At 45.0% G+C, this 18,061-nt stretch overlaps 1 protein-coding gene across 1 annotated transcript in view; it reads left to right on the forward strand.

Annotated features, from left to right (window-relative positions):
• Positions 1 to 18,061, forward strand: part of SRD5A3 (steroid 5 alpha-reductase 3) — a 59,042-nt gene that overhangs the window by 34,702 nt on the left and 6,279 nt on the right. Inside the window, exon 4 of the mRNA XM_030191396.1 lies at positions 6,518 to 6,646. Within this exon, the coding sequence (XP_030047256.1) occupies positions 6,518 to 6,646 (129 nt within the window). The remainder of the gene's footprint in view (positions 1 to 6,517; positions 6,647 to 18,061) is intronic.

The following is an 18,061-nucleotide window of genomic DNA, read 5'->3' on the forward strand; positions in this document are numbered from 1 at the left end:
CCACTAGTCCGTTCCCCTCTCTCTCCTTTCCCTCATTCCTTTTCCTCCTTTCCTGAAGTTACTATAGAGGAAACTACACTTCTCCTTTCTTTCTCAAAATGTACCACCTGTTCCTCTGATCCCATTCCCACCCACCTTCTTAATGCCATCTCTCCTGCTCTTATTCCTTTATCTGTCACATTCTCAACCTCTCACTTTCCACTGCAACTGTCCCTACTGCCTTTAAACATGCTGTGGTCACACCTCTCCTTAAGAAGCCTTCACTCGACCCTACTTGTCCCTCTAATTACCGACCCATCTCCCTCCTCCCTTTTCTCTCCAAATTACTTGAGCGTGCTGTTCACCACTGCTGCCTTGATTTTCTCTCCTCACATGCTATTCTTGACCCACTACAATCTGGTTTTCGCCCTCTCCACTCAACCGAAACTGCGCTTACTAAAGTCTCCAATGACCTATTACTGGCTAAATCCAGAGGTCTCTATTCTATCCTCATTCTTCTTGATCTTTCCGCTGCTTTTGACACTGTCGATCACAGCATACTCCTCGATACCCTGTCCTCACTTGGATTCCAGGGCTCTGTCCTTTCCTGGTTCTTTTCCTACCTCTCCTTCCGCACCTTCAGTGTTCACTCTGGTGGATCCTCTTCTACTTCTATCCCTCTGCCTGTCGGCGTACCTCAGGGTTCTGTTCTTGGTCCCCTCCTCTTTTCTATCTACACTTCTTCCCTTTGTTCATTAATCTCATCCCATGGCTTTTCCTATCATCTCTATGCTGATGACTCCCAAATCTACCTTTCTACCCCTGTTATCTCACCTTGCATCCAAACCAAAGTTTCAGCATGCTTGTCTGACATTGCTGTCTTGATGTCTCAACGCCACCTGAAATTAAACATGACCAAAACCGAGCTTCTCATTTTTCCCCCCCAAACCCACCTCCCCACTCCCCCGTTTTCTATTTCTGTTGATGGCTCTCTCATTCTCCCTGTCTCCTCAGCTCGAAACCTTGGGGTCATCTTTGACTCTTCTCTCTCCTTCTCTGCTCATATCCAGCAGATCGCCAAGACCTGTCGTTTCTTTCTTTACAACATCCGTAAAATCCGCCCCTTTCTTTCCGAGCACTCTACCAAAACCCTCATCCACACCCTTGTCACCTCTCATTTAGACTACTGCAATCTGCTTCTTGCTGGCCTCCCACTTAGTCACCTCTCCCCTCTCCAATCGGTTCAAAACTCTGCTGATCGTCTTGTCTTCCGCCAGGGTCGCTTTACTCATACTACCCCTCTCCTCAAGTCGCTTCACTGGCTCCCTATCCGTTTTCGCATCCTTTTCAAAACTTCTTCTGCTAACCTATAAATGTACTTACTCTGCTGCTCCCCAGTATCTCTCCACACTCGTCCTTCCCTACACCCCTTGCCTTGCACTCTGCTCCATGCACAAATCCTTCTTATCTGTTCCCTTCTCCACTCTGCTCCATGGACAAATCCTTCTTATCTGTTCCCTTCTCCACTACTGCCAACTCCAGACTTCACGCCTTCTGTCTTGCTGCACCCTATGCCTGGAATAAACTTCCTGAGCCCCTACGTCTTGCCCCATCCTTGGCCACCTTTAAATCTAGACTGAAAGCCCACCTCTGTAACATTGCTTTTGACTCGTAACCACTTGTAACCACTCGCCTCCACCTACTCTCCTCTCCTCCTTCCTGTACACATTAATTGATTTGATTTGCTTACTTTTATTTTTTGTCTATTAGATTGTTTGTGCAGCGCTGCGTACGCCTTGTAGCGCTATAGAAATGCTAAATTGTAGTAGTAATAGTAGGAGTAGTGGTTAGTGTAGTGTTCGTCAGGGACGTCCTTGTTTTTTTTTAATTATGGGTCAAAGACGTCCAAGTGTTAGGCACGCCCAAGTCCCACCTTCACTAAGCCTCTGACACACCCCCTTCAACTTTGGATGTCCTTGTGACGGACAGCAGTTGAAGTGGAGCAGTGGCCTAGTGGTTAGGGTGGTGGACTTTGGTCCTGAGGAACTGAGTTCGATTCCCACTTCAGGCACAGGCAGCTCCTTGTGACTCTGGGCAAGTCACTTAACCCTCCATTGCCCCATGTAAGCCGCATTGAGCCTGCCATGAGTGGGAAAGCGCAGGGTACAAATGTAACAAAAAAAAAAAAAGACGTCCTAAATCGAGCTTCGATTATACTGATTTGGACGTCCCTGGGAGAAGGACGTCCATCTTCCGATTTATGTCGAAAGATGGACGCCCTTCTCTTTCAAAAATGAGCCCAACTGATTTCTTGATTATCCTTCAACAATGCTACTACTGCTTACAGTTCCAGAAGGGACAGATCCCTATAGAGTATAGATACGAGTATGGCTTCCTGCTACCTTTTGAAGTGGGGGCAAAAGAAAAAGCCTGTAGTAAGATGATGAACAAATTTAAGGGAGAGAAGGTAAATTAATATCCTCCTATTGGTACTGTGGAAAAAAAAACAGTGTGTTTTAATTTAAGCCTGTAAAATGTATTAGATATTTTCCTGTTTTAATTATGCCTTGAAGTGTATTTCTCCTATTTAGCCAGCTGGTGGTGCTTCTTTGCTGTAAAGTGGTTACAGGGAACTGAATGTTCTTTTCCTTTAACACAAGCAGTAAGCAAGCAGCAGTATACTTTTTAAATCTTGTTGACTGGGCTCTGATTGGCCTGGAGTTTGAAATTGCCCAGCATGTGTTGTTGGCTGTTGCTTCAGTTTCAGCCTGGGAGAAGAGAGAGAGAGCGCTCTTTTCTGAAGCTCTGTGAACAGATATATGCCCTGATCTCCCCAAGTACTTTCTAGGAAGTAAACAAACGTTTAGCTAGTTTTATTATTGATCCATACTTCAGTTACCTGTTACTGTTTGCTGATTGCACATTTTTTTTGTTCATTGTTCAGTTTTTAAGACAGTAAATGTTTATTGCCTCTGCCTGTCTGGACTGATAAAGAATCCTGGTAGTTTGTGTGTTGGGAACTGTGGAACCACTGAGAGTGTGGTCCTGGTAACCTAGAAATCACTGGGGATAGTTTGAGAGTGGGAGACTTGCCCAGAGGCAGTTGTGACCCAGTCAGGGGGAGGAGAGTGCTAGTGTAGAACATGAGGCAGGCGGACCCGAGCTGTGCTGGGGATAGACCCTGTATGTGGCCGCGAAGTAACACCATGCGGGTGGCTAGGCATTCATGACAGGTGTATAAAAAAAGAGTAACAAACCTGAGTATATATTAAGTGATTCTTTTAAAGTAAAACAGGAAGAGCACCTGATACAAAGCAGAAAGCAGGAGAGTCACTGCAGGAGAGAACTGCAGGTTAGGCTAATTACCCACTGCTCACTCCAGCGTGTCACTCTGGTCTTTCAGCCATGTCTACCTTGTCTGCTTGCTTGCCTATTTGCTTGCCTGTTTCATTGAACATTGGTTCAGACCTCTGATATATTATCAATTATTTCTATTTTGAGCTTGTTCACATCACACTTCTAAGTTCTTGGAATCACTCTCACATCTCCACTTGCAGGTCTGGTTCTTCAGCCCTATTATTCCAGGTCTACTGCATCAGCCAGGTTGCCTGCTCACCTCGTTTCACTGTGTACCTCTACCTTCAGCACTATTGTGCATGTGGTCAGCTGTGATAGGCATGCTCACAGGAAGTAAGCTTTGTTATCTCCCTGCTAGGCATACTCCTCGAGGTCCATCATTTTCCTCCTCAGTCGTGCTTCTTTCAGGCTCGGGTGCTCAGGCTGCAACCGCATGAAGACTGTGCTGATACAAAACTTGGAATATGGGCTTATTGTTACTTGGACTTAAGAACATAATATTCATATTCAGACTACCATGCTTTGCCAAAGCAAACCCCCCTTCTTTATGATTTGCATTGGCTGCCAATAAAAGATAGAATATCATTCAAGCTATGTACCTTCATTCACAACATTTTGTATGATTTGGCCCCAATATATATGAACAACCTCATTAAATTACCCTTACATAATGCTTCTAAATTATTTAGAGAATATCTTATTCTATATTTCCTGAATTGTAAGAAAATAACCTACAAAACAATCCATACTGCTAACTTTTCATATCAAGGCACTAAAATTTGGAACCCCTTACCTAAAACCATCAAATGCACTGATAATTATTTGTACTTCCGAAGTCTGTTGAAAACTTACTTCTTCAATCTAGCCTTTAAGGAAATAAGCACTCTTCTCAAATAAACTCATAGTGTTATTTTTACCTCATCCCACCCCTCACTACTCCTGTCTATCCCTGTTAATCCTAGCCCTTTACCTTTTTCCTCCATATTTCAATTATCTAGCTTAAATCACTAAGTAGGTTTTACTGGTCTAACAATATATGATGTATTTTACTTTCTGTTAATGTATTTTGAACATGTTTATGCTTTTTCTAATTGTTAGAAATTGTTATATAAGCCACATTGAACCTGAGTTCTACTCGGGCTAATGTGGGATATAAATGTCATAAATAAATAATAAAAGCCAAACTGGGTCAGACCAATGGTTCATCTAGACCAGTATCCTGCTTCCAACAGTGGCCAATCCACATCACAAGTACCTGATAGAAACCCAATTAGCAATATTCCATGCTACCAATCGTGAGGCAAGCAGTGGCTTTTCCCATGTCTAACTCAATAACAGACATTGGAGTGCTCCAGGTTTAGGCAGCAATATCGGGTGTTGATATTACTTCCTGTCCCCCTACACTTGTACTTTTCCTCATATGTAGCGCAGAAAGCTTTATATTTAAAAAAAAAAATCCCATTTCTACTGTTTTATCTACAGAAGCGGTTTGAAAATGGAGAATCTAAGATGGCCGCTTGAGGGAGGTCATGCAAAAGAGCAACTCTGCACTTTCCTGTTTTTGTTATGGGGAAGAAACTAAAGGGCAAGCCGCAAGATTTTCCCTCTGAGCCTCAGCAGGCGGCCCCTTACTGGCAAATTTCCATTGCTGAGGCCCTTGCGATGACGAAAACACTGGTCTCTTCTGCTGCGCTGTCTGAAGCAACAGCCATGGGAGATGCCGATACTACCTTGAGCCCGGACCAGTTGCAGGCGCCTCCCCTCCCAGTGTTGGAGCACTCGACCGTGCAAGGGTTGCAGCAGTTAGCATCGCAGGATGGCGCTTCTTCTGGAGAGGAGAACCTGCAGTGTGAAACTGCTCCTGGGATGCCTTTGCAGGAGGGGATTGGGTTTGACCAGTGGGGTCAGAGTCCTTTGAATGCATTACCTCATGCTTTACTACAGGAATCGGTTTTGGAAGCATTGAAGGTTCCTCTCCCTCTAGTAAGACCTGAAACATTTACTTTGGACCTGGTTTGGAAAGGTCTAACCTCTCTGCATGCTGCAGTTACTCTTTTAACAAAGGCTGTGGCAATGTTTAGTACGACTGTGGTAAAGAAGGAGCGCTCACTGTCAACTATGCCATTTACAGTCGAGAAGTTGGACCTGGAGAGTATCGATTCCCAGAAATTAAGTACTGCATTGGTGAAAGACGAGATTGTTGTAAATAGATGAGTAGAGAATTTGAATGCAATGAGGTTCATGAACTTATGCTTTTTAAATTTTCCTAAGCACTCTATTTTCTCTTCTAGTCAGGTCTTGCGGAGCTATCGGAGCAAATTCTGATGATACCTAAGGAAGTTTTTTTTCCAATTGCTAAGTCATATTATGTTTCCTCTAAATCAAAGGCTTCTGTAGTTCAGGTACAGTCCTCTGGAGCAGCTCCAAATTTGGAGTTGGAAGAAATATCCTAGGACAGTTTAGACTTAACAGCATTTCTTGAAAAATCTGATTCAGAGGTGGTTCCTCGAGAGATTCTGCTGGTGACTTTTGTTTTTCCTCAGGACAGGGAGCATGTGTTGAAATCATATTTTCGCCAGACAAAAAATTGTTTCTGGGTCAGAAAGTTTGGATTTTTCCAGATTTAAATAAGGTCACACAAGAAGGGAGAAATAGGTTTCTGGTTATGAGGCACCAAGTAATTTCAGTTAAGATAAGTACAGCATTAAGAAAGACCACTTGATATAAGTTCTATGCAAACTACCAATTTCTATATTCTATGATACTAAGAATTGTATATAAATAGAAGGTTTTTTAGCCGATGATGAAGAGTAGATCCGTATAGGATCACCTGTAACTCTATAAACGTTTTTAGTTTGGAGCTGTTTGAGGCTTTTCCTTGCTTTCTTACATAGATATTTGTTATTTTGCTATCTCTTGTTTTGAATATATATTTGTGGATCACTTTTTTGTTATTGTTTCTATAAGGTAATACACATAACCGTTCATTACAACTGATTAAGATATAAACAAAAACTTGGTTGTAAATAAAGAAAATAATAGTTATACATTGAAGCATATTTTTAAAACCCTTAGACTTACAAAGTTCCATAGTAACTAAGTGCTTTGAAATTATACCTCATTGTATTCTATAGTATGGTGGTTTTAACATTGGTGACATTTTTCTATAAATTGCTTTCAGTGTCTCTTTCAGACCTTGTTGATCAAGCACGCTGGCACCAGATCTTGGGAATATTGATTTACATTTGGGCTTCTTGTCATCAGTTTCATTGTCATGTGATTCTCGCAAGTCTGAGAAGAAGTAAATCTGGTAAGTTGTGTCCCCTCCCCCCCACGCACACACATTATAGTTTTCAGCTCATAAACTTATTGAAAGCAGCAATTTAACCTGTCTTTAAATGCATAATATCATAGCATATATGGACAGTGCGTTGTCTGTGATAGTCTGTTTTTGTCTTCCAGTCTTCTTGGCTAGTCTTTCACATCTTGCTAGATTTTGGAAAAGTAAAAGCCATAGAGTGATGAATATAGGATGCAGCAGATCACAGTTTCCACTGGTGGGCACAAAATAGATGCATCTAGCAGTTAGCAAGTCTCTGTCTCTTTATTCTTTCTAACTCAAGAAAATGTTGGGGTTCAGAACTCTCCCAATCACAGGGACACTCAAAGCCAAACACACAAGCACATGCACCCGCAGACAAATGCACTCCCACCCACATACAGGTTCGTCATCCTTGTCTGTACTGAAGGACTGCAATGCTGAGCATCAGGGGAAGCCCAAGAAGCACAAGCATCGGTCCTCATCGACTCACAATGCTGGGAGTACCAGGGCATCAGCTTCACCAGTACCCAAGAAGTGCCAGCATCGGGAGGAGTGCTCCCCCTCTTTTTGGAAGAGGTGCCAGTGCGCAAGTCTTCACTCAGATACCAGTTGGGCACCAATGCTTTCTCAGGCTGCCTTTCTTCCAGCTCCCCCCGCCTTTGCTGATGCCTTCTTTTTGATGAGTGGTTCAGAACCATGCTTAGGGAGGAGCTGGCACAGATGATGCATCTGCAAACTGCTCAAGCATTGAGGGTGCTTACAGCAGCTGCAGATCAGCCCCAGAGTTTTCCTGAGGCTCAGCCCATGCCTGTGCAGATATCCTAAACGCCAGCACCTCGAAGGGTGTTGACATCGACACAGTACTGCTCTCGATATTGGGTTAGGAAGCTTCCCTGGAGCTGGAGAGAAGGGATGTACCTCAACGCTCTTCAGAGCATGGACATGGCTCCACTCAACTGAAAATAGGAACAGACTCATTCAGCCACTGGTAGTGGCGAGCAGGGAGCAGACAATTTTCCAGCAGCAGCATAGCCACTACCAGTGGGTTTCCTGATGAAGCTACTGTGAAATGGGTCAGTTGGGACCACACTGATTTGAGCTTGGCAGCTGGGGTTGAACCTATGTTCACATGAACGCTGCATTCTTCAGATAAGTCCTGGGTTTTCCTAATATTTGGTTGTGAGACAGTATCTGATGAGATCTTGAATAGTGAGCAAAGTTAAAATCAAACAACAAAATACTAAAATTATTTTGCAACATAAAAAACAAAAAAATTTCAGGAGGTTTTTTGATTTGTGATTACTTTTAACTGTGTGCTTCAAAGACATTAGAAGAACTGTGTTCTCATTGCCACAGTATGATGAGATCTATTTCCTCCATCCACTAGAGAGTGTTGTATGGTCTTCACTTTTTTGTATTGAGTTGTCTCATATAACGAGTGAAGCGGATCAGAATGAGTTTTGTCATTTATATATATTGCCATCTATCAACATTTGCTTATTTTTGATCTGACGAAGAAGGGCTACCTTGGAAAGCTAATCAAAAAATGTATTAAGTTATGTCCAGTAAAAAAGGTATCATCTTATTTTCTCTTCCATGTTTTATTTTGTTCTATTTCTATTGATAAAAGTGGACTAACACGGCTACCACATCTCTCTGGCTCCTAGGTTGAAAGCTCAAATCCAGAACCTCTAGGGTAGCATTTTCTGAAGTGCTACTCATTCCATTCGCAGGGCCCATGTGACAGGCAGAACTCCAGAGTCTCAATGCATAGATGAGATGATGATGCAGGGAGGAGGGTTTTAGATTTGTTAGGAACTGGGCAACATTCTGGGGAAGGAGGAGCCTATTCCGAAAGGATGGCTCCACCTTAACCAGGGTGGGACCAGGCTGCTGGCATCGGCATTTAAAAAGGAGATAGAGCAGCTTTTAAACTAGAAACTGGGGGAAGGCCAACAGTCGTTCAAAAGCGCGTGGTTCAGAATAAGGTATCTTTCAAAGATATCACCAAAACAGAGAAGATAGGGCATACTGATAGTGAGGTTGCAAAAGAGACCATAGTAGATCAGGTGTCCTTAAATAAAAATCAGACAAAAGATTGCAAATTAATACTGTCAATTATTGAGCATGATGTAAATAGGAACAATAAACATAGTTTCAAATGTCTATATGTGAATGCCAGAAGCATAAGATGGGAGAGTTAGAATATATTGCACTAAATGAAAAATTAGATATAATAGGCATCTCTGAGACCTGGTGGAAGGAGGATAACCAGTGGACACTGTCATACCAGGGTACAAATTATATCGTAGTGCTAGGGTGGATCGAATTGGTGGAGGGATAGCATTGTATGTTAAGGAGGGCCTTGAATCAAATAGATTGAAAATTCTATGGATTGAAATTCCATGTGTAAAGGGGAAAAGGATAGTGATATGAGTGTACTACCATCCGCCTGGCCAGGATGAACAGACAGATGTATAAATGTTAGTGGAAATTAGGGAGGCTAACAAACTGGGCAACACAATAATAATGGGTGATTTCAATTACCCCGATATTGATTGGGTAAATGTAACATCAAGGCATACTAGGGAGGTAAACTTCCTTGATGAAATCAAGGACTGCTTTATGGAGCAGCTGGTACAGGAGCCGAGAGGAGAAAGAAATATTCTAGACCTAGTTCTTAGTGGAGGGCATGATCTGGTGTGGGAGGTAATGGTGATGAGGCCGCTTGATAACAGTGATCATAATATGATCAGATTTGATATTAGCTTTGGAGTAAGTATACACAGGAAATAAAGTACATTAGCATTTAACTTTCAAAAAAGAAACTATGATAAAAAGAGAAGCATGGTGAAAAAAAAACTTAAGGGAGCAGCTGCGAGGGTCAAAAATTTACATCAGGCATGGATGCTGTTCAAAAATGCCATCCTGGAAGCCCAGGCCAAATATATTCCATGTATTAAAAAAGGAGATTAAAAAGTGAGGTGAAGGAAGCTATTAGAGTTCAAAGAAAATCCTTCAGAAAATGGAAAGGAACCAACTGAAAATAATAATAAAACAGCATAAGGAATGTCAAAGTCAAATGTGAAGCGCTGATAAGGAAGGAAAAGAGGGACTTTGAAAAAAATGATTGCATTGGAGGCAAAAACATATAGTAAAAGTTTTTTTTAGGTATATTAAAAGCAAGACGCTGGCAAAAGAATCGGTTGGTCTGAGGGGTAAAAGGGGCAATCAGGGAAGACAAATCCACAGTGGAGAGATTAAATGAATTCTTTGCTTCAGTCTTCTCACTGAGGAAGATTTGGGAGAGATACATGGTATTCAAAGCTGATGAGTCGGAGAAACTGAATGAAATCTCTATAAACCTGGACGATGTAATGGGGCAATTTGACAAATTGAAGAGTAGGAAATCTCCTGGACTGGATGGTATTCATCCCAGAGTACTGATAGAATAGAAAAATGAACTTACGGAACTATTGTTAGAATATCAAGCTCATTTTCAAAGCACTTAGCCTCCCAAAGTTCCATAGAAACCTATGGAACTTAGCCTCCCAAAGTGCTTTGAAAATATGCCTCTATGTCATTTATCTTTAAAATCGAGCGTGGTACCGGAAGATTGGAGGGTGGCCAGTGTAACGCCGATTTTTTTAAAAAGGTTCAAGGGGAGATCCAGGAAATTATAGACAAGTGAGCCTGATGTCAGTGCCAGGCAAAATGGTAGAGACTATAATAAAGAAAAAAATTAGAGCATATTCAAAAGCATAGATTAGTGAGAGAAAGCCAACATGGATTTATTGAAGGGAAATCTTGCCTCGCCAATCAATTACATTTCTTTGAAGCGGTAAACAAACATGTGGATAAAGGTGAGCCAGTCGATATTGTGTATCTAGATTTTCAAAAGGCATTTGAAGACCAGAGGAAATTGGCGAGTCATGGGATAGGAGGTAGTGTCCTATTGTGGATTAAAAACTGGCTAAAAATAGAAAACAGAGTAGGGTTAAATGATCAGTATTCTTAGTGGGCTTCTCCAGGGGTCTGTGCTGGGTGTAACTAGTGAGGTGATTAAATTTGCTGAAGACACAAAGTTATTCAAAGTTAAATCACAAGAGGATTGTGAAAAATTACGAGAGGACCTTATGAGACTGGGAGTCTAAATGGCAGATGATGTTTAATGTGAGCAAGTGCAAAGTGATGCATGTTGGAAAGAGAAACCCAAATTATAGCTACGTAATGCAAGGTTCCACATTAGGAGTCACCGACCAAAAAAGGAATCTAGGCATCGTCGTCGATGATACGTTGAAACCCTCTGCTCAGTGTTCAGCGACAGCTAAGAAAGCAAATAGAATGTTAGGTATTATTAGGAAAGGAATGGAAAACAAAAATGAGGACTTTATAATGCCCTTGTATTGCTCCATGGTGTGACCGCACCTCAAAAATTGTGTTCAATTCATGTCAAAAAAGATGTGGAGGGGGATAATCGAACGGGGACGACCATCTCTAAGGGCGCCCGTCTCTGAGGACGTCCCCTCGAAGGGACAGGGCATCCCGTATTATCGAATCAAGTTGGGCGTCCATCTTTCGTTTCAATAATACGGTCGGGGACGCCCAAATCTCAGCATTTAGGTCAACTTAAGAGATGGGCGACCTAAATATTGAGATGGTCGACCTTAGAGATGGGCGACCTCGGTTTTCACCGATAATGGAAATCGAGGACAATCATCTCAAAAACGACCAAATCCAAGCCATTTGGTCGTGGGAAGAGCCAGCATTCGTAGTGCACTGGTACCCGTCAAATGCCAGGACACCAACCGGGCACCCTAGGGGGCACTGCAGTGGACTTCAGAAATTGCTCCCAGATGCATAGCTCCCTTATCTTGGGTGCTGAGCCCCCCAAAACTCACTCACAACTGTACACTACTACCACAGCCCTTAAGGATGAAGGGGAGCACCTACATGTGGGTACAGTGGGTTTCTGGTGGGTTTTGGAGGGCTCACATTTACCACCACAAGTGTAACAGGTAGGGGGGATGGGCCTGGGTCCGCTTGCCTGAAGTGCACTGCACCCACTAAAAACTGCTCAAGGGACCTGCATACTGCTGTGATGGAGCTGGGTATGACATTTGAGGCTGGCATAGAGGCTGGAAAAAAATGTTTTTTTTAATGGTTTTTTTGGGTGGAGGGGGTTGGTGACCACTGGGGGGGGGGGAGTAAGGGGACATCATCCCCGATTCCCTCCAGTGGTCATCTGGTCAGTTCGGGCACCTTATCGAGGCTTGGTCGTGAAAAAAAATGGACCAAGTAAAGTCGGCCAAATGCTAGTCAGGGACTCCCTACTTTTTTCCATTATCGGCCGAGGACGCCCATCTCTTAAGAATGCCCTCGTCCCACCTTTGGTACGCTGTCGACACGCCCCTCCCCCCCCCCCCCCCCCCCCGGAACTTTGGTCGTCCCCGTGACGGAAAGCAGTTGAGGACGCCCAAAATCGGCTTTCGATTATGCCGATTTGGGCGACCCTGAGAGAAGGACGCCCATCTCCCGATTTGTGTCGGAAGATGGGCGCCCTTCTCTTTCGAAAATGCCCCTGATAGTGGATTTAGAAAAGGTACAGAGAAGTGTGACGAAAATGATAAAGGGGATGGAATGACTTCCCTATGAGGAAAGTGAATCAGCTAGGACTCTTCAGCTTGGAGAAAAGACGGCTGAGGGGAGATATGATAGAGTTCTATAAATTAATGAGTGGATTGGAACGGGTAAACGTGAATTGTTTACTCTTTCCAAAAATACTAGGACTAGGGGACATGGAATGAAGATACAAAGTAGTGAATTTAAAACAAATCGGAGAAATTTTTTCTTCACTCAACGTGTAATTATACTCAAGAATTCATTGCCAGAGAATGTGGTAAAGGTGGTTAGCTCAGCTGGGTTTAAAAAAGGTTTGGCTATCTTCCTAAAGGAAAAGTCCATAGACCATCATTAAAATGGACTTGGGAAAAATCCACTGCTTATTTCTGGGATAAGCAGCATAAAATGTATTGTACTTTTTGGGGATCTTGCCAGGTATTTGTGACCTGGATTGGCCACTGTTGGAAACAGTATGGCAATACATATGTACTTATGACGTGGAAAGTTGTGTTTTGGTGGCGATCACTTCAGCTCGCAGAGTTGGTGAGCTTCAGGCTGTAGTAGCTGATCCACCTTACACTTAAGTTTCACCATAATAGAATAGTTCTCCGGACACACTCTAAGTTCCTTCCTAAGGTAGTGTCGGAGTTCCATCTTAATCAGTCTGTCATCCTGCCAACTTTTTTCCCCAAACCACATGCCCATCCTGGCAAGAGTGTACTGCGTGCCTTAGACTGCAGATGAGCCTTAGCCTTCTATCTGGAGTGGACTAAACCCCATAGACAGTCCTCCCAGCTTTTTGTTTCGTCTGACCCAAGCAGGACAGGGTTATCCATCAGCAAATGCACAATTTCTAATTGGCTAGCAGATTGCATCTCTTTTACTTATGGCCAGGCTGGGCTGACTCTGGAAGGTCATGTCAAAGCTCATAATGTTGGAGCTATGGCTACATCATTAGCCCACTTGAGGTCAGCCTCTATAGAGGAGATTTGCAAGGCTGTGACATGGTCATCTCTACCCACACTCATATCTCATTGCCTTGAGCAAGATACCCAACACGATAGTCCTGAGAAATTTTGTTTGGTGTCTAGAATCCAACTCCACACCCCTCCCCTCCCCCCCCCCCCCCCCCCCTCCTCGGCCCAACTTTGTTTAGTTCCAGGCTGCACTTTCACAGCTAGTTTGTAAATATTTTCAGGTTAATTGACTTCCAGGCTTTGATATTTTGAGTCCCTATTCTCCAAGCATTGTTGTTTTTGGTGAATCTGGTAGCTAGGGTAGCTAAGAATACGACGGCCTGCTTGTCCTCGGAGAAAGCAAAGTTATTCACCTGTAGCAGGTGTTCTCTGAAGACAGCAGGCCAAGTGTTCTCACAGTAGGGTGACATCATCCTGTGGATAACATCATGCATGCACCCAATCCCAGGACATCCTCCCTCCCTCCCCCCCCCCCCCCCCCATCGTTGGTTAGGCAGGCAGCCACAAATGGGTGTCTCCAAGACAAGAATGTCTTGGAGACACCCATTTGTGGCTGTCTACCTCACCTGCACATATCCCCATAGTCCCATTGTGTTAGTTTTTCAACAATAAATAAGTAAATAGCATGAAATCATTTTGTATCACAGTCCACTGCTGTCCCTTGTGTTCCTGCTAACCAGTGCCTGTGCTGTATCTTGTCCAGCATCCAGGTCCTGCAAAAAGTAAATAATCCTTTGTTAGCAGAGACATAAGGCATACCAAGTCTCAAGTCATCTTCCTAGCAGAAGGAGAAGGGTAGGATCAGAGGTCTGTGCATACCTGGGGATAGTGGCAAAAGGGGACTCCAGCTGGCTCATGGCTTCCAGGGTTCAGCTGCCTAATACTGCAGAGACAGAATGGAGAGCAAATGAGTTAGTTTCTAGCCAGGTGTGGAAATTCCAGGCAGATGAGAAGCCACCTCCCCCTTAGGAAAGTTAAGGCAACAATGAGGTTTGAAAATGGCATCTAAACTCAGGATTTAGACATCATTCTTCCCAAAACGTTTCCATGTGTGAGTCATTTAAAAAAAAAAAAACCCTCCCATCTCCCAAACGGAAGGCCCCAAGCAGGAAGTGCAATTTCAGTGATGGCAAGATTGAGCTCCTTGTCAAGGAGATCATGGCACTCAATCTCTTTGCTCCCAAGGGGCAAAACTATATGTGCATATACCAAGGAAAAGGAATGGCTCACCATTCTAGCTTAATGTGGTCTACCACACACATAGATCTATAGAGGACATCAAAAGAAAGTAGAGGCAGCTGAAGAGGCTGGTGAGATGCAAGGCTAGGGCCAACCCGCCAGGTGTGGACACTGTGAACCTTACCCCAGTGGAGTGCATGGTGCACAGTTTCCTTCCCCAGGAGGGCATCCATGGCCTGGGAAGCCAGGACACCTCAGCACAGGCTGGGAAGTCAGGTACATTTGGGCAAACCAAGCTGTGTTGGCTGTTTTCTCTGTGCTGTCCTTTCTTCCTCTAGCAGGGATAGTGTGGGGGACCTAATTGATAGCACTCCCAGGTTCTCAGATAGGTGGAGGATGGGGGAAGAAGGTACACCTGAGTGCATGCTGCAAGGCTGGTTATCAGGGGCTATGTCCCAACAATTGCACATGGAGTAATGGTTAGTGGGCAGGTCTGGGGCCATTCAGCCCGCCAGGTGGGGGACTGCTGTATCTTTTATGTTTGTGTCTTCTCTCCTCCCCCCCCCCCCCCCCCCTCCGCCTAGGCCCATCACCAACCTGTGTCAATTTCTGCTTTCCACACTTCTTTGTTCCTCTCACTGTGCCCTCCACACCCTTCCACAATGCCTCCTTCTGTAAACCTAGCTGTGTGTGGCACCCTAGCCGCTGAGCTTCAGAGCACCGTACCCCTTGGATCCTGCAATGTTTGATATAGAGGCATACATCTTTGGGTTGCCTGACAATGCCATTCATCAGCTGTGATCTAGAAATGCACATGGAGGGGGTATGTTCAGGAAGGCTGCAGCAGACTGCTAGTTTAGCTAGTGCAAAAGATACACTTCCTCTATTTTCCCTATGCAGGCGACAACACAGAGTCAGATAGAGAGCCTGGAACCAGCAGGCAGGGCAGTTTGAGTCCCAGGGGTCATGCTTAAATTCAGATGCATCCATTTGCACCAACAAAAACGTACAAATACCCATGCCTAAATTTAGGCACAGAGCCCCCTTATTTTATAATTGTGCACATAACCAAAACTATGCCCATGATCCATCCTGAACCGCCCATGACTCTCCCATTTCCATGACCTTTTTTCGAGATGAGCGTAAAAGCCAATTAAATCTAAGGAGTGTCAATAATTGCTTGTTAAGCCAATTGGTGCCAATTAGCTCATTCAATTAAATTGCACATGCAATTTGCGTGCTCAATTTTTAGCTACTTTTATAGAATTAAGGGGTAAATGTGAACACATGGATTGTATTTTAGAGTTTTTCAATATGGAGTATTTTCACTTTGAGGGAAATTTTAAAAGTCATTTTCTGTGCATAAATCAGTACTTTCCATGCAGAAAACAGGTGTTTAAAGAATTGCATGCCCAAAATGTACGGAAAATTGTGCCTGTATGTAGCTAACTTTTGTCCGAGGACAAGTGGGCTGCTTGTTCTCACGAATGGGTGACGTCCACGGCAACCCCCTCCAATCGGAGATCTTCACTAGCAACAGCGTTTGCTAGCCCTCGCGTGCGCATGCACGACCGTCTTCCCGCCCGAACGTGAGCGTGTTCGTCAATCTTCTTTTTTCCGCGGCTCAGGACGGCTGTTTTTCGGTCGGTCTGCGCCCCAAGGAGACACCTCGCGTCTTTTCGCCGCGTTCTTCCGTTCGGAAGTGTCCGGTTTTTGTCTTTTCCGTCATGTGTCTCTTAGTTAAAAAAAAAAAAATTTTTTTTGAGTTTTTTCCAGTAAGTTTCCTTTCGTTGTCAAGCGCGGCATTTTTCGCCACCCGTACGGGTTTTTTCTAACTTTTTTGGTGCCATTAGCCATCATCGCGAATTTTGACTTCGCCGGTGCGATTTTTCCACCCATGTCCTCGAAACCTGCCAGCGGCTTCAAAAAGTGCACCCAGTGCAGCCGGACTATCTCCCTCATTGACAGGCACGTTTCGTACCTTCAGCGTCTGGGGGCCGGGCATCGCCCCCAGGCCTGTACTCTTTGTCTTCTCTCAAAGAAGCGGACTCAGGCGGCGAGTTTGGCCCAGTGGAACCTTTTGTTCAGGGCCTCGTCCAGTGCTTCAACGTCTTCGGTACCGAGGTAATCGTCTGGTGTGTCGACGTCTGCGGTACCCATCTCTTCTGCCGGTGATCCAGCGTCTACGATACCGAGGTCATCGGTGGTATCGATGTCGTCAGAGGGTGCTTCGTCTTCCGGAGTGCAGGTGAGGGCTGTCCATTCCCCTGCTGGTGGTGGTGAGCCCTCGAGTAGGTCTCCGCCTGCCTCGAGGTCTCCTGCGGTACAGACCCCCCCAGGGATCCTGGAAGAGCTGTTGCGCCCTTCTCTGGTGCCGGGGGTGCTTGCGGACTCCCCGATGACATCGATAGAGGGAGCTCCATCGCCGCCGGTATGGGAGTCTTCCTCTCGACCCTCCCACCGTGGTCATCTTCCTACGGAGTCGAGGTCGGCATGGCTTTGGACAGAAGTTCATGAACTGGTGTCCGACACCGATGGTGAGGCCTCGTGGGGAGGCAGAGGAAGACATCAGATATTTCTCAGATGAGGAGTCTGACGGTCTTCCTTCTGATCCCACTCCCTCCCCTGAAAGACAGCTTTCTCCTCCCGAGAGTCTATCTTTCGCGGCCTTTGTCCAGGAAATGTCTACGGCCATTCCCTTCCCTGTGGTTACGGAGGATGAGCCAAGGGCTGAAATGTTTGAGCTTTTGGACTATCCTTCACCACCTAAGGAATCGTCCACAGTACCCATGCATCATGTCCTTAAGAAGACATTGCTGGCGAACTGGGCAAAGCCACTAACTAATCCCCACATTCCCAAGAAGATCGAATCCCAGTATCGGATCCATGGGGACCCGGAGTTGATGCGGACTCAGTTGCCTCATGACTCTGGTGTGGTGGATCTGGCCCTTAAGATGGTCAAGAGTTCTAGAGAGTATGCTTCGGCGCCCCCGGGCAAAGACTCTAGAACCTTGGATTCTTTTGGGAGGAAGGCCTACCATTCTTCAATGCTCATTTCCAAAATTCAGTCCTACCAGCTCTACACGAGCATTCATATGCGGAACATTGTGCGGCAGTTGGCGGACTTGGTGAGCAAGCCAAGCCTTTTCAGCAGGTGGTCAGGCAGCTGAAGGCGTGTCGTAAATTCCTGGCCAGGGGTGTTTACGATACTTTTGATGTCACGTCCAGGGCCGCTGCTCAAGGTGTGGTGATGCGCAGACTCTCATGGCTGCGCGCCTCAGACCTGGAGAATAGGCTCCAGCAGTGGATAGCGGATTCTCCTTGCGGGGGGGATAATATTTTTGGAGAAAAGATCGAACAGGTGGTAGAACAGCTCCACCAATGGGACACTGCTTTCGACAAATTCTCCCGCCGGACGCCTTCAGCATCTACCTCAACTGGTAGACGTTTTTATGGGGGAAGGCGGACTATTACCTATTCTTCTAATAAGCATAGGTACAATCCTCCCTCTCGCCAGCCTGCTGCCCAGGCCAAACCCCAGCGCACTCGTTCTCGTCAACAGCGTGCGCCTCCACAGGCCCCTGCAGCTTCCCAGCAAAAGCAAGGGACGGGCTTTTGACTGGCT

The sequence above is a fragment of the Microcaecilia unicolor genome, chromosome 2, assembly GCF_901765095.1.
Source record: "Microcaecilia unicolor chromosome 2, aMicUni1.1, whole genome shotgun sequence".
NCBI classification, from domain to species: Eukaryota; Metazoa; Chordata; class Amphibia; order Gymnophiona; family Siphonopidae; genus Microcaecilia; species Microcaecilia unicolor.